The 16,752-nt window shown below is 37.8% G+C and overlaps 2 protein-coding genes across 2 annotated transcripts in view; both read right to left on the bottom strand.

Annotated features, from left to right (window-relative positions):
- LOC129437205 (protein NLRC3-like) overlaps window positions 1-16,752 on the bottom strand; it is a 578,808-nt gene that overhangs the window by 266,154 nt on the left and 295,902 nt on the right. The window lies entirely within an intron of this gene.
- Window positions 1-16,752, bottom strand: part of LOC141361557 (NACHT, LRR and PYD domains-containing protein 3-like) — an 85,127-nt gene that overhangs the window by 46,170 nt on the left and 22,205 nt on the right. The window contains exons 8-10 of the mRNA XM_073863042.1: window positions 14,651-16,430; window positions 13,052-13,228; window positions 10,994-11,167 (exon numbers count right to left, since the gene is read on the bottom strand). Coding sequence (XP_073719143.1) covers window positions 10,994-11,167; window positions 13,052-13,228; window positions 14,651-16,430 — 2,131 coding nt within the window. The remainder of the gene's footprint in view (window positions 1-10,993; window positions 11,168-13,051; window positions 13,229-14,650; window positions 16,431-16,752) is intronic.

The raw sequence follows: 16,752 nt of genomic DNA, 5'->3' as shown, positions 1-16,752 counted from the left end.
ACATAAGTCAGACATCACAAAAATTAACGAAAACAACACAAACACCTGTTTACACTAACAACACGAAGTACCACAATTAACAAAACATACCCTCTAACATCATTGACAGACTCATGATATAGAATACATATCTAGACATACACATGAATTGAATTGCTATTCTATATAAATAATTATACAACAGTTCTTTCTGGTTCTCGAATCTGATTGGCTAAGAGCTATACGATATTGTGCTGATAACGGCACTGTAACCGCTTCACCTTTCGTATTATTCCGCCACCTAGTGAATGGAGGTCCTAAGCAGGCTCATCTCTGAATGGAAAAACACAGACGCGCTGTTTGAATCACTCTCCGTGTGTCTCATTAGTTTACTAGCTCATAAATCAGTCTGTGAATCCCCAATCAGAAGTATTATTCCGTCAAAGATCAGCTCTCTTGGATGTTACGTTAAAGTTAATGGGAGAAATGTCTTGTCACATCGTGTGGACGATTAACACTTGGAAAGAGGAATATAAACACTCGTTTTTTCTGGAGCTATATCTTTTATCAGAACGCGAAAACACAGTGGAACTGCAGGTAAGCACCGCAGCTTTTAAATGTGGACATTGATCATTTACTTTATCGTGACGTGACTATAAAAACATGTTATGAGATATCGCCACTGATATATTTATAAGCAGCATGCAAAAACATCTCTCTGACACTTATAAAAAACCATTTTGTATAGTACTGACAAGAACAAAGTTTAATAATAATAATCGAGTGCTCGTATCGCGTTAAGAATAAATGAGAAAGCAATAGTAACGTTACGTTAAGTATAGTTTTATTAACTTTTACCTCGCGCCAAAACAATAACAACACAAAAGACACTAAATATGAATAAAAAAACAAGTACTAGTTTGATCATGACACCAAATACTGCTGATTTGATCTCATTTTGACGATCATAAACAAACAAGGCCAACATGAGAGCCAGGGAATCCCTTTCAGAAATGTAGCCCAGAGAGGGTGGTGGTCAGCGGGGCGAGTGAACACTGATGTCCGCTCATGCTTTGGTTCTCATTCGTACCGAATCTCACTAAGCAAACGTTCAAACAGGCGCTATCTTTACTAATCGACTGCAGATTTAAATATAATACAGATACATTCACGACTGAACTAATCTTAAAACTACACTTTGTGACCAAGAAACGGTAATATAAAGAAACGGCTTTTCCGTCCATTGAGTTGTTATGAGCTTCAAAGCAGCCGAAAGTTTTACCTGTCATTCTGGCCGCCCTCAAATCCGTGGCGGAAGAAGTAGTTCTCAAACAAAGAGTGTAGGAGCCATTTTTTAATCATTTCATTTCCCATAATGATTTATTCTAATAATGTTTTCCTTATTGTTTTATTTTTGAGAACTTGTGCCCTCTACAGGTCAAAAGGACATTAAATAGGAAGGTGACAAGGTGGAGGTGTGGCCGACTGGGAGCACATAGCTTTTTGACCTTGCCACAGGAATGTTTTGAATGAACTGCTGCCCTTCTTGTGCTCTTAAAGCCATTCCCTTTATAATTTATTTAACAGATAAAGGATCTGTACTATTTATTTTGTTATAATAAAACCCACCTACTCTTTCACATTTACTCTTTTGGATTTTTCTTGGTTTATTGGAACAAGCAAGCGTCAAAGATTTCCCCAGTCAACATCAATGTAACAAAGAACAAACTCAAGACAAAATAGTCACTACAATAGTCAAAAAGCTAGCTTATGGATCTTGAAACCCGTGTGGATCATTTGGAGTGAGTTCCGAAGCTACGCAAGGAATAAAGGAAAGGAACAAAGGAACAAAGGAAAGCCAAAGCCGCGTGTGAAAGACGCCGAAGTTGCGGTAAGCCGCTGCTACTTTAAGTTGTTAAATCACAAGGAACAGACGATTAAGTAACCAAATATTGGATGAATTCGTTACATCTAAATATCATTTGAATTTAGAACTGTGTTTGAATCAAGTTTATACGGATAAAGTGGCTAAACAGGAAGTTTGAAAGCGTTGCTTTATTATTAAATGCGCTCCTTTGGATTTAAAACAACAATATAAAGGAAATAATCTAATTTATGAAGATGTGAAGATAATACTAAGTGGATATTATTTGTGTTGGATTTGTGAAAACAATGGCTGACCAAACAGGGTTGCAAACTGAGGTAGAGGAGAATCTTACAGATATGGAAAATGTTTGCGGAGAAACTGCGAGTGCTTTACGTAAAGTAAGAAAGATGAAGCTTGCGCTGCTGACACGCAAAATGAACTTTGTCAAAGACATGTTAAGGAATGAGGAATCAAATGTTAAAGAAGTTAACGAACATATGGATAAATATGGAGATTTATTGAATGATTTTGAAGCTAGACATGAGGAGTATCAGAACGCTTTGAGTGAGAAAGATCGCGGAGAAGATAATCACTTCTGGTACAAACCTAAAAAAGAAATAATTAGTAAATTCCTTCAAGAAGTAGACAATTGGATATGCGCACATGGAAATGAAGATGAAGAATGTGAAATAAGTCCAGATGACAGTGTTTCTGCAACGCTCTCCAAGAAAGCAGAAGATAGGGGATCAAAGACTTCCGTAGCCTCCTCTGCTTTAGGACGGGCGGCAGCTGAAAAGGCTGCGTTAGAAATTAAATTAACGGCTCTTAAAAAGAAACACGACATAGAGAATGAAGAGGCAGAATTGGCTAAAAGACAGGAAAATTTGAGGAAGCAAAAGGAAATGCTAGCCCTCAGAACTGAATTGGATGCTGCTAGTGCCAAACTCAATATATTGAGTAAGAGTAAGAGTAGTAGCAATGTCTCAGTGGGAGATGAAACGAATGAACATTTTAAAAAATCATTAAAATTACAAAAAACAAAGGAACTTATAGGAAAGGAGAGTGAAGGGAGTGAAGAGAGTGAACAAAGGGAAGAAAAAGGTTATGCCCAAGGAATTCAAGATGCAAGTGTCAGACTTAAAACTCATGCTCTTCCGCCGCAGCCCTATTTTCTTCCATCGGTGCGGCCGACCTGGCCAGATCAGTCTCACCAAATGTACTCTGTCCAAGCAACGCAGCCGCGCAAATATCATACACAACCACCACAAGCAGGTATGATCTCTCATCAGTCACTGCCCTCTCAAATCAGTCAGCAAACTCAGCTTTCATCACGGCATCAGTCAAGACAACGGCAGGCAGGAAAAACACCTATTGCTCCACTTGAACCTCTTGGAGGAGCACCACAAGATACTTCTCAGCTCTACAATATTCTGCAGAGGCAAAATGACATCACGGCGTCATTGATAAAGCAACAGGACAAATCATTTTTGCCACGAAAGGAGATGAAGGTATTTAATAATGACCCAGTTGAATACAGATCATTTATCACGTCATTTGAGCACAACATTGAAAGCAAAGTTGAGCTTGCGAAGGATAAATTGTATTATTTGGAGCAATATACATCCGGTCAGTCTAGGGAGTTAGTTAAAACTTGTCTCTTCTTAAATCCCGAAAGAGGCATTGCAAAGGCCAAAGAACTGCTCCAGGAGCATTTTGGAAATGAATACCAAATATCCAGTGCATATATTAATAAGGCTTTGTCATGGAACCCAATTAGGGCAGAAGATTCCCGAAGTCTGAAATCCTATGCCTTGTATCTCAGGGGTTGTTTAAACGCCATGAAGGAGATTGCATATATGGATGAGTTAAATCTGGCGTCCAATCTGAAATTATTGGTCAGCAAATTGCCTTACAAATTAAAAGAGAGATGGCGAGTGGAAGTTTGCCAATTTCAAGAATCAACCAAGCGCAGGGCCACTTTCAAAACCTTAGTTGAATTCATTGAAAGGCAGGTTAAAATCTTGACAGATCCTGTCTTTGGTGATATACAAGATCCTGCACAAAGAGCACATATTGTAAGGCCCAAACAGTCAATATCCGTGAAACCCAAATTCACTAACAAAAGCTTCACAGCCAACGCAACAACCGTTGATGTCAATACTTCTCTCAAACAGAGGAATAGTGCTTCAATAGTCCAACATAAGCCCTACTGTCTGTTTTGCTCAGGAGTACATCTATTAGGAAGCTGCTCTTGGTTCAAAAGGAAACGTCATACTGACAAAATATCATTTTTGAAAGAAAGAGGCATTTGCTTTGCATGTCTTGTTACAGGCCATATAAGCAAGGACTGCACCCAGCAACACTCGTGCACTATTTGTGAGAGGCCACATCCTACGATACTGCACATAGGAAAAGTAGAACAGAACAAAGGAGCTGAAACATCTATAGAAATGGATGTGGAAAGGTGAACACAGGACAAGTATCTCAGGAAGCATGCAGTCATACTGGGGCCGGTGAAGAACAGTGTCTAATGTCCATTGTGCCTGTGAAGGTAAAATTAAACAAAGGTAACACAGTAATACATACCTATGCATTTCTTGACCCTGGCAGTTCTGCCACATTTTGTACAGAGAAGTTAATGCACCAACTAAATGTACAAGGAAAAAGAACCAACATTCTTCTGCGCACAATGGGCCAGGAACGAACTGTGTCTACAAATGTAATCACTGGACTTGAAGTAAGTGGACTTCACAACAATGTATTCCTAACTCTGCCTGAGACATACACACAAGCAAAGATTCCTGTGTCAAAAGGTAACATACCCAACCAGAGCGCTCTGTCAAAGTGGCCATACCTTAGAGACATTCAAATTTATACCATTGATGCAGACATTGATTTGCTGATAGGAACAAATGCACCCAAAGCCATGGAACCATGGCAGATTGTAAATAGTGAAGGAGACGGCCCATATGCTATGAGAACATTGCTTGGATGGATAGTGAATGGTCCGTTAGGAACAAAGGCTAACGACGTCATGCCCTCTCATTCAGTCAACCGCATATCTGTACACAATCTGCATGAGATGCTGATTGCCCAGTATAACATGGATTTCAGTGAAAGGTTGTCGGAGGAGGTGAAGGAAATGTCCATTGAGGACAGGCGTTTTTTGAAAATAGCAGAGGAGTCAGCCACAATTGTGAATGGACATTACAGTATCAAGTTACCTTTTAGAAAGGACAATACTATGCTTCCCAATAACCGTTGTATTGCCGAGCAACGCTTGCAGAGCCTAAAAAGGAAATTCAATAGGAACCCTTCATTCAAATTAGGATATGTCACATTCATGACTGACATGATCAGTAATGGATATGCAGAAAAAGTGCCAGAGGCACAGCCGACGAGGGAGGACAAGGTGTGGTATTTACCCCACCATGGAGTTTATCACCCAAAGAAAGGAAAGCTAAGAATAGTTTTTGATTGTGGTGCATCTCTCTGTGGAAAATCATTGAATGCAGAACTACTCAAAGGACCCGATTTAACCAATAGCCTTATAGGTGTACTCAACAGATTTCGCCAGGAGCCAATAGGACTGATGGCGGACATCACAGCCATGTTCCATCAAGTGAAGGTCCCAGTCAGTGATTCTGACTTCCTGAGGTTTCTGTGGTGGCCAGAAGGAGATGTGTCCCAACCCCCTGTGGAATACAGGATGACTGTCCATTTGTTTGGAGCGACATCATCGCCGAGCTGTGCGAGTTATGCGCTAAGGAGAACAGCAGAGGACAACAGAAAGCACTTCAGGCTCGAGGTAATTGATACAGTTCTGCATAACTTTTATGTAGATGACCTGTTGAAGTCTGTTCCCACTGTACAGGAGGCAGTGCAACTAATTGCTGATGTCAAATCCATCTGCCAAAGAGGAGGCTTTAATCTATCAAAGTGGGCCACGAACAGTAGAGAAGTATTGTCTCTCATTCCTGTGGAGGATAGAGCCAAAGAAATTATGGATCTCAATCTTGACAAGGACAAACTTCCAACTGAAAGGGCTTTAGGTCTGCAATGGTGCATTGAAACAGATAACTTTACCTTTAATGTCCAACTAAAATCACAACCACTTACAAGAAGAGGAATGTTGTCAATGGTCTGTTCAATCTACGATCCTCTTGGCTTCCTAACCCCCTTCACATTAACAGCTAAATTCTTGTTACAGAAGCTCTGTAAGCTGAATCTAGGCTGGGATGAAGAGGCACCCCTCATCATACGTGACCAATGGTTAAAATGGACAGCTGGTTTGACTCAAATCACAAACTTCAAAGTGCAACGGTGCTTCATGAGTGATGAATTTGGACCAATAAAGCATGCACAGTTACACCACTTTGCTGATGCAAGTGACCAAGGCTATGGGACTGTAAGCTATGTGAGGCTTGTGAATGACAACAACAAAGTTCACGTTACTTTTGTTATGGCGAAAGGGCGTGTAGCTCCTCTCAAAGGAATAACAATTCCAAGACTGGAACTTGCCGCAACAGTCCTAGCTGTAAGAATGGACAAATTGCTGAGATCTAGCTTACAATTGCACTTAGACCATTCCATGTTCTGGACAGATAGTCAATCGGTACTAAAGTACATATCAAATGAACATACCAGATTCAAGACATTTGTGGCCAATCGAGTTGCAGAAATAAGAGATGCCACCAAGTTATCACAGTGGAATTACATTGATTCAAATTCCAACCCCGCAGATAATGCAACAAGAGGGCAAAGCGCAGACAAATTCCTTAACAACAAGCGATGGCTCCATGGTCCAGACATTTTATGGAAAGAGAAAACGGAACAACAAGTCCGGTGCTTCAAAGAAAACAGTCCACTACCCCTGAATGACCCTGAAGTAAAAAGAATGTACACAGTGAATGCAACCTGCCTAAAGGAAGAAAACCCAACACAGAAGCTAATAACTTATTTTTCTAACTGGACAAAACTCCTTCTCGCAGTTGCATGGTACCTGAAACTCAAGGAAACTTTAAAATCACTGGTGCAAAAGAGAAAATTGAATGGGAGCAAAATACTTACAAGAAGCAGGATGAAGGACTTACCTGACTACACAGTGGGTGGACAGCAAATAAGTATTGAAGATCTGAAGAAAGCTGAAGTTGCCATTGTTCAATTTACCCAAGCACAATTCTTCCCAAATGAAATAAAAATGCTCACCTCAAAGACTCCTGAGTTAAAGAAGAAAAGTACCTTGTACAAACTGGACCCTCATGTAAAGGATGAGTTGATAAGAGTAGGAGGCAGATTGACCAAAACAACCATAGGAGAAGAAAGAAAGTTTCCTGTCATAATACCAAAGAACTTGCATGTATCCACACTTATTTTAAGGCATGTGCACAAAACAACAGGACATGGGGGAAGAAGCCATATGTTGTCTGAACTCCGCAAAAAATATTGGATAATAAGTGCTAATTCAGCTGCCAGGAAGATTCTGACCAAATGTGTTGTGTGCAGAAGATACAGAGCCAAAGTTGGAGAACAAAAGATGTCTGATCTACCTCAGGAAAGACTTCAACCTGACTCACCCCCTTTTACTAACACCGGGGTCGACTACTTTGGTCCTTTTCAAATTAAACGTGGAAGAGCACTAGTAAAAAGGTATGGCGTGCTATTCACTTGCATGACCAGTAGAGCTGTTCATATTGAAATGGCCAGCTCCTTAGACACAAGCTCATGTATCAACGCTGTGAGGCGGTTCATTTCTAGGCGGGGACAAGTGAAACACTTACAGTCAGACAATGGAACCAACTTTGTTGGTGCAAAAAAGGAACTGCAAAAGGCTTTTGTGGCAGTAAACCAGGACAAAATACAGAAAACACTCAAAGAAAAGGGCATAAATTGGACATTTAACCCACCAGGTGCATCCCATCACGGAGGCATATGGGAAAGGCTGATAAGATCCATCAGACAAGTTCTCTATTCTGTTCTTAAACAGCAAACCTTAGATGACGAGGGGCTGCAGACGGTCTTGTGTGAAGTTGAGGCAATTTTAAACAGTCGCCCTATAACAACAGTCTCCACCGACCCTCAAGATTTGCACCCACTTACACCGAATGATCTCCTGCTACTCAAAAACAAGCCAACTCTTCCACCCGGTGTATTTGATAAGAATGAACAGTACACTAAACGCCGCTGGAGGCAGGTTCAATACTTAGCAAACCTCTTTTGGAGACGCTGGACACTGGAATACCTGCCGCTACTCCAAGAGCGTCAAAAGTGGAACATTAAAAGAAGGAACTTTCAGTGTGGAGATGTTGTATTGGTGGTGGATCCAACTTCCCCAAGAGGTTCTTGGATACTGGGCAGAATTATAGAAGTTTTCCCTGACCAAAAAGGACTTGTACGCTCTGTGAAACTCAAGACACAGAACAGTATCTTAGAAAGGCCAATCACAAAGTTATGCTTGATGTTAGAAGGAGATGAAGACAAGATCTAAAGAAACCTGATGACAATGGTCTAGTATTCTCTTTTTATTTTATATCTCACATAAAAGTAAAATAATTTATTTAAGGCTCCTAGTTTGATTTAATTTAATAATTGTTTTGCTTACCAAAACAATTAGGGGCCGGTTGTGTAGGAGCCATTTTTTAATCATTTCATTTCCCATAATGATTTATTCTAATAATGTTTTCCTTATTGTTTTATTTTTGAGAACTTGTGCCCTCTACAGGTCAAAAGGACATTAAATAGGAAGGTGACAAGGTGGAGGTGTGGCCGACTGGGAGCACATAGCTTTTTGACCTTGCCACAGGAATGTTTTGAATGAACTGCTGCCCTTCTTGTGCTCTTAAAGCCATTCCCTTTATAATTTATTTAACAGATAAAGGATCTGTACTATTTATTTTGTTATAATAAAACCCACCTACTCTTTCACATTTACTCTTTTGGATTTTTCTTGGTTTATTGGAACAAGCAAGCGTCAAAGATTTCCCCAGTCAACATCAATGTAACAAAGAACAAACTCAAGACAAAATAGTCACTACAAAGAGGCTTTTAAAATAACTCCGTTGTTGTTTTCTAGTTTTCGTTTTTCAAACATGTGCCGTCGAACTGTTGTTGATATTGCTTAAATATATTCCTCTAATCACTCAGTGTTCACAAATTTGATTTGTATTTAGCCATAGCTTCAGATGGCTCTTAAAACTGATATAGGTCGGACATTCTCTTACGTCAACAGGTAGCGTGTTCCAGATCTCCGATCCTTTGATTGATAGTGCATATTGTCCAAATGTTGTGCGTCTATAAGGCACAATACAGTCTCCTCTTATAGCAGCCCTGGTTACATATGTTCCTCTACCCATGTTTTTCAATTTAATATATTCACTTAGTGGGGGTGGAGCAAGTCCATTTAAGATCTTATAGATAACACAGGCATATTTGAACTTTTTAAAATTTGCAAAACTTAAAAGATTGTGTTTTTGCAAAATTAAGCAGTGATGATATGACAATGGTTTTCTGTCTAAAATTTTTATAGCTCGTTTGAATAATGACTCCATTGGTTTAAGCGTTGTGGCGTTTGTAAGTGACCAGTTGGTAAAGCCGTATTCCATATGGGACAGGATCATAGCATGGAGAAACATTCTGGCTGTTTTAAATGACAAAGATGGTAAAATGTATCTAAAGTTAAAAAGATTAAATTTAACAGTTTTTGAGAGACTTTTGATACGATTTTTAAAAGACAGTGTAGAATCTAAAACAATACCAAGGTATTTGAATTCATTTACCAACTGTAGTTCTTCTTGATTTAAAAAAACTTTCGAGCGAGTAATTTCAGTCTGTCGCTTCGAAAACATTAAACATACAGTTTTTTTGGGATTCATGATTATTTGTGAGGTGGGTCGAGGGCACCACAAGGTCTTAATACATCACTGCTTATTTTAAGAACTACAAAACAATACATTGTAATACATTTTGATATTGCTTCACCAGATCCTTGCATATGAAACAGCAAGTGTGCCAAGCAGGTTTCACGAGGACTTTTCATGTGTGTATTGTCATGAAAATAATGCATTATAGCTAACAATGAAACTTTAGAAATGTAGTAGAGATCATGTTTTTTGGGTGTACTCAGAAGATGTGATTCACTGTTAACTGTGTGGTGCATGGCTGTTATGGTAACAGGATACAGCGTGCTATGAGAGGTATTGTTTATTTACGTTAGTAAATTAAAGACAAAAATATTCACCAAGTTGTCTACTCTATTTATGATGACAAATATTATATTTTATTTATTTTTATGAGACATTTTTAATTCCTGGAAATATTTAATACAGAATATGACAAATAATGCAGAATACCCAAAATTCAACATTTTGTTGATTTTGCGCTCTTCCATGATCGCAAACAACTGTAGGGACTGACTGGCAGACGGCATCTAGCTCCAGATTGTAAAATCAGTATTTTGTCTCTGGTAAGCCCTCAATTAAATTAATAAATGTGACCATTAAGTGCATTAGATATGTGTTCACTGCCAAGACGAATACAAATATGGCAGCGGGCATGGTGGAAGTGACGTCTTTGGTACTCATGAATTGCTTAATTAACCATGAACATACATACCTGATAGCTTTTTGTAGATGAATTCTGGTGAGCACATCAACGCCATTTAACACCAAAGTGCATCTGTTCGTATTAAAAACAACTTTTAATTGCTCTTCACCACATAGGTTTATGGTAAGAATGTTGTCCCACCTAAGTTTTGATTCCTACTTAAACAAATGAAGTAATATAACCGCACTTACAAAAACAGCCACACAATAATCCCGTAAAGTTGCTCTCTGTCCATCCTGATGGACAATTTAAGCAGAATCACAGAAAATAAACAGATGCACTCTGAGAAATTAAAGGAAAGTTTACACACACATGACTTCATTTGGAAATATTGCCTTGTGTATGTGAACTGAACCAATATTGTAGCCATGTAACCCAAAACAAAGCAATCGATCTACAGGTCTGAAAACACCCTAAGATTAACTTTTATGATCCACTTTCAATGTTGACTAGTGTCTATAAATCCATTACAGATGTTATGATCTCTATATAGTCTCACTACAATCTATATGTGATTTCTGTCTGAACATCAGATCACAATCTTACTTCAGTATCTTCAGTTTACAGTCAGGAATCTTCAGTACATCAGATATCAGCTTTATTCCTAAATCTCTTAGGTCATTATAAGACAGATCCAGTTCTCTCAGGTGTGATGGGTTTGATCTCAGAGCTGAAGTCAGAGCAACACAACCTTCATCTGTGATACCACAACTATACAACCTGTAGAGAACAGAGACTTTATGTGAATTATCCAAAACTACAAACACAAATCTGTAACCTCCATCTCTTCATGTAATGTTCCTCTTTCAATCCCTCAATAACTGAGACACTGTGTGTTTAAATGTCAAATAAATCCATCACAGAGCTGACTATTAGTGTTAGATGTCCTAAACCACATGAACATTTCTTCATAAATCTGTATTGAGTTCATGACTCACACTTGTAATTCTCATCAGGTATTTGATGTAAAAATCTTCCTCTATTACAGGAGGAATATCAGCTGGAGATAACATAACTCTGATCTTACATTTAAAGATGTTAAAGTGTTTAAAGATCAATTTCACTCAATCTATAAAAACATTATTAATGTGTGTGTCAGTGTCAATTATGGATCAATGTTTTAATCATCTTTATAAAAACAACACGACGAGGAGAAAAACTCTTCATACACAATAATATCAGCAAAGATTTCATCAAAGAAACACCAAACTACATTTTCTGACATTTTAACAGAGGAGTTTTGTTGCACGTTGTGAAGGAAATTGAAATTAATCATAACTAATTATAACTAACATGTCTTTTTTTCTTACAGGTTTGAACATTTGTACTGTATGCTTTTGACAACAAAATGTGTTGAAATAGAGAAAGTAAAAGTTGTATGTATTGAATAATGTAAGACTTTACAATAAGGTTTTGATTGAATACATGATCTTTTTGTCCCAAGTGTTTGTGTTCATTATGGACAAGATGTTGTCTGACTCTCAGCTAACAGAGAAAAGTTTCAAGAATGTTCCCTGAAAGTTCCGAAAAACATTCTGCCAACATAAAAAGTGTCCAGTTTTCTTGACATTCTAAGAACGTTTCTGGGTTGTCTAAACTTTAGATGAATGTTTGATTCTACCATTTTCAAACGTTATGACAATGTCATGTTTTAATGTTCACACAATGTTTAAAACAACAACTGTTTATAGACTTATTTGCTTGTTATGTAAATGATAGAGAAACATTTCATTTTATTATTTGAAAACTTATAAAACATTATTTCTGAATGTTCTGTAAAAATATTGCTGTAGAAAACGCAATTCACTTATTAGGTTTAGATGTTGATGATTTGTTTCATTTAAAGTCACCATGGTGTTGATCATTGTTTGTTTTAGTTGGACTCTGGACCTTTAACTTTTTGCTAGCTAGTTATTCCCTGGTTGTGTTAACTTTGTGTGTATAATTAATCACAATAATGGTGACTTTAAAAATATTGCTGTAGAAAATACAATTCACTTATAAGGTTTAGATGTTGATGATTTGTTTCATTTAGAGAACATTCAGAAATAATGATTTATAAGTTTGAAAATTATAAGTTTGAAAATGGTAGAATGTAACATTCATCTAAAGTTCAGACAACCCAGAAACATTTGTAGAAAATCAAGAAAACTAAACACTTTTTATGTTGACAGAAAGTTTTTGGGAATGTTGGGAACTTTCAAGGAACATTCTTAGAACTTTTTTCTGTTAGCTAGGTGAGTGTTTGTCTTCTGTTGACACCCGGTGAGGATAAATGTCTTGTGTGTTTTGTCTATAGATGCACCGTTATGTAACTTTAATCAGTCAGGTCTGTAGGGGAAATCTAACAACACAACATCATTCATTTTAATTTTAGGATAATTTATTTTAAATTTAAGATTGTAGCTTAGTTTTTATCTTCACAGGTTGTGTTGTGGTGAAACACTGCAGTACTTTGATGATGTATCGATGTCTCATAATTATTCATGAAACTGCTGATGTATCTGCTTACTGATCAGATCCTTTACAGTTTAGTGTGTTTTTTTCATACAGTTGTTTAACTAAACCTCAGTACATGTGTGACTATCAGAGAGATGATCTTACCACAGTATCTTCAGTTTACAGTCAGGATTCTTCAGTACATCAGAGATCAGCTTCACTCCTGAATCTCTTAGATTATAATTATGAGACAGATTCAGATCTCTCAGGTGTGATGGGTTTGATCTCAGAGCTGAAGTCAGAGCAACACAACCTTCATCTGTGATATTACCCGCACTCAACCTGTAATAATGTAAATGATAAACACGGTCACAAACATGAACTGAAAACTGTAATTAAGAAACAAATAATGAATTTCACATTGACTCTTTACTCATATTAACATCTCAGTGTAATAGCTGTAATCAGAGGTCAAGCTTCAAAGAAACACTGATTTCAAACTTGTCGTGTAGGGTCGGTTTCCTGGACAGGGTTTATTCTAGTCCCAGACTAATATGCATCTTTGAGCGGCCTTAATTTAAAAACACCTTTCCCTGTTATATCTGATCATATATCAGTGCCATTGTTTTTCTCAAGATGCACACCAGTATTGTTTTTTGTAAGGTTTTGCAGTGTTTGTGTGATTGTGTGGTATTAAATATAAAAGTTAAAGGTAACAGTTATTAAAAGTGAATCAAAAATCTTTTAATGAGTCAAATTATATGTGCGGTTTTACAGTAAATAAAGCTTTTGTGTACTGACACTAGAGTTTCCCAGACAAAGTTTAGATAAAGCCAGGATTAGATTAAATTATTTTTGGAGATTAAAGTAGTTTTTACAAACACACTTCACAAAAACATTACTGGCATCTTATGACAAAACAATGGTACTGATTTATTTAAAGATCTGTCAGTAGTCACTCCCCGCCCATTCTCCTGCCAGTTTCCCCCGTTTTCACCAATTACCTTTGGACTGAATTACCCATCATCCTCATCGCGCCCTCATCTGTTTCATGTTTGTCATCATCTTCACCTGCCACCCATCATAATCATCATCATCATTATCATCATCATCATCATCTATGCACCATATAAGCTCTCTCTGTTTTCCCCATAGGTGTCTGTTCTCTGTTGTATTTAGTGTGTTTTGTTGTCTGTCTGTTGATTTCTTGTTTTATAATTAAAGTTTTAATTCATTCTCTGAGTCTCAGTCATCTTCTTCTGTACGCCTAACATCATTGCAGCTGTTTAATGTTACGACATCTTGACTAAAGCCCTGTCTGAGAGATCACCCCTAAAAGTTCTGCTTTTGAGATTGATTGCTGATTAATTACAACATTAGGACAAAGACTTTTATTAGAAAAGATTCTCCCAAAGTAAGAATTCGAAATAAAATCATAAAAAATTAGATTAATTGTATTAAAGCAACACTATTTTTTCTACCTTTAAATAATGTCTCTAAAATTATTTCAGTGGTAGAACAACTCCTGTATGAATTCTACTGTAACCTGATTAACCTCCTAGCTGCTACAGCAACAATCGTAAGTCACGTGATCGGGTCGAAGAACACAGCCCCCCCTCCCCTACCTGCAGAAGACTGTCTGATACAAGGTACTGTTGCGCTTTTCAACCTCATGTGGGAGCCGTAAGCCAATCTTACATGGAAAACTACACAGTGTTGCTTTAATATGTAAACAGTCATCTGATTGTTTTTAGTTTTACTTACTTGAGTTTTTTGGTTTCTTTAATCACAAGCTGCAGTCTCACAAGAACTTCGTCTGCTGTATTTTTATCTCCAATAAATTTATTTATATTAAGTTCATCCAAATGCTGCTTAGACGTCAACAACACAAAAACTAAAGCTGCCCACTGTGAAGAGGAGAGTTTGGTCTTTCCTACTGATGCAGATGTCACATAATCTTGAATCTCCTGCACCAGTGAATCATCACCCAGTTCATTCAGACAGTGAATCAGATTGATGGATTTCTCTGGAGACAGATTCTTATTCATCTTCTGTTTAATGTACTTAACAGTTTCCTCTTTCTTGTAGGTGCATCTTCTCATCTGTGTCAGTAGATCCTGTAAGAGAATCTGATTGGACTCCAGTGAAAGACCCAGAAGAAAACGCAGGAAAAGATCCAGATGTCCATTCTTACTGTGTAAAGATTCATCTACAGCTCGATGATGTAACTTATATAATGAAATCTGATCTGATGATTTATGTTTCACTAAGTCCATAATTTTAGAAAACCGACCTGATTTATCAAACACATATCTGTTGTTGTTTGTGCAGGAGATGTGAGCATAAAGAGCTGCTAGATGTTCCTGGATGCTGAGATGAACAAAGCAGTAAACTTTCCCCTGATACAAACCAAACTCCTCTCTGAAGATCTGAGTACACAATCCTGAGTACACTGATGCTTCTGCTACATCAATGTCACACTCTCTCAGGTCTTCATCATAGAAGATCAGATTGCCTTTCACAAGCTGCTCAAAAGACAGTTTCCCCAGTTTGAAGATCATGTCTTCATCTTTCTTCTCATAGTCCTTCTGATGTTTGATGTTTGTCTGAATGATCAGGAAGTGTGTGTACATTTGAGTGAGAGTCTTGGGGATCTCTCTTCTCTCTGCTTCACTCAACATTCTCTCTAGAACAGTGACTGAAATCCAGCAGAAGACTGGGATGTGACACATGATGTAGAGACTCCTGGATGACTTCAGGTGTGAGATGATTTGATCAGACAGACTCTCATCACTGATTCTCTTCCTGAAGTATTCCTCCTTCTGTGGATCAGTGAAGCCTCGTACCTCTGTGACTCGATCAACACACTCAGAGGGGATGAGATCAGCTGCTGCTGGTCTGGAGGTGATCCAGATGAGAGCAGATGGAAACAGATTCCCCTTGATGAGGTTTGTCAGCATCACGTCCACTGAGGTTGATTCATTTACATCACACAACCTCACACTGCTGTGAAAATCCAGAGACAGACGACACTCATCCAAACCATCAAAGATGAACAACACTTTATATTCATCACTGGAGATTTCCATTTCTTTTGTTTGTGGGAAGAAAAGATGAAGAAGATCTAAAAGACTGAGTGTTTTGTTCTTCATCAAATTGATCTCTCTGAAAGGAAGTGGAAATATGAGGTGGACGTCCTGATTCTTTTTCCCTTCAGCCCAGTCCAGAATGAACTTCTGTACAGAGACTGTTTTTCCAATGCCAGCGACTCCCTTTGTCAGCACACTTCTGATGTGTTTGTCTTGTTCAGGTAAAGGTTTAAAGATGTCATTACATTTGATTGGTGTCTCCTCTGTTGTTGTTCTTCTGGATTGTGTCTCAATCTGTCTCACCTCATGTTCATTACTGATCTCTCCACTTTCACTCTCTGTGATGTTGAGTTCTGTGTAGATCTCATTCAGTAGTGTTGGGTTTCTCTTATTTGATGTTGCCTCACACAAACACTCAAACTTCTTCCTCAGATTTGATCTGAATGTGTTAAGGACTTCAGTAAGAGAAGAGTCATGACTGTAAAATATAAATACCAGATTATTACACAAATATAAAAAATGCATGGAGCAAAATAACTTTTTGTAGCATACAACACAGGACATATTATTAGAGCTTATGAAATGTTTAATTTATTTTATAAATTCAAAAAATAACATTTCACCTGAAACGAGGACTCGTGTTTTCATTGAAGTCTTGTTGTTGACTCGCAATGTTCTTCCCCTTACAGTCGAGTTTGATTACATTTGGTCTGGGCAGCAGAATGAAGAATCAAGAATCAGACACATTATTATTATCTGTGTTTCTCATTTATCACA

Source organism: Misgurnus anguillicaudatus, chromosome 24, assembly GCF_027580225.2.
Source record: "Misgurnus anguillicaudatus chromosome 24, ASM2758022v2, whole genome shotgun sequence".
In the NCBI taxonomy this organism is placed as follows: domain Eukaryota; kingdom Metazoa; phylum Chordata; class Actinopteri; order Cypriniformes; family Cobitidae; genus Misgurnus; species Misgurnus anguillicaudatus.
The sequence above is the reverse complement of the archived record's forward strand: the minus strand, read 5'-3'. Positions and strand labels throughout refer to the sequence as shown.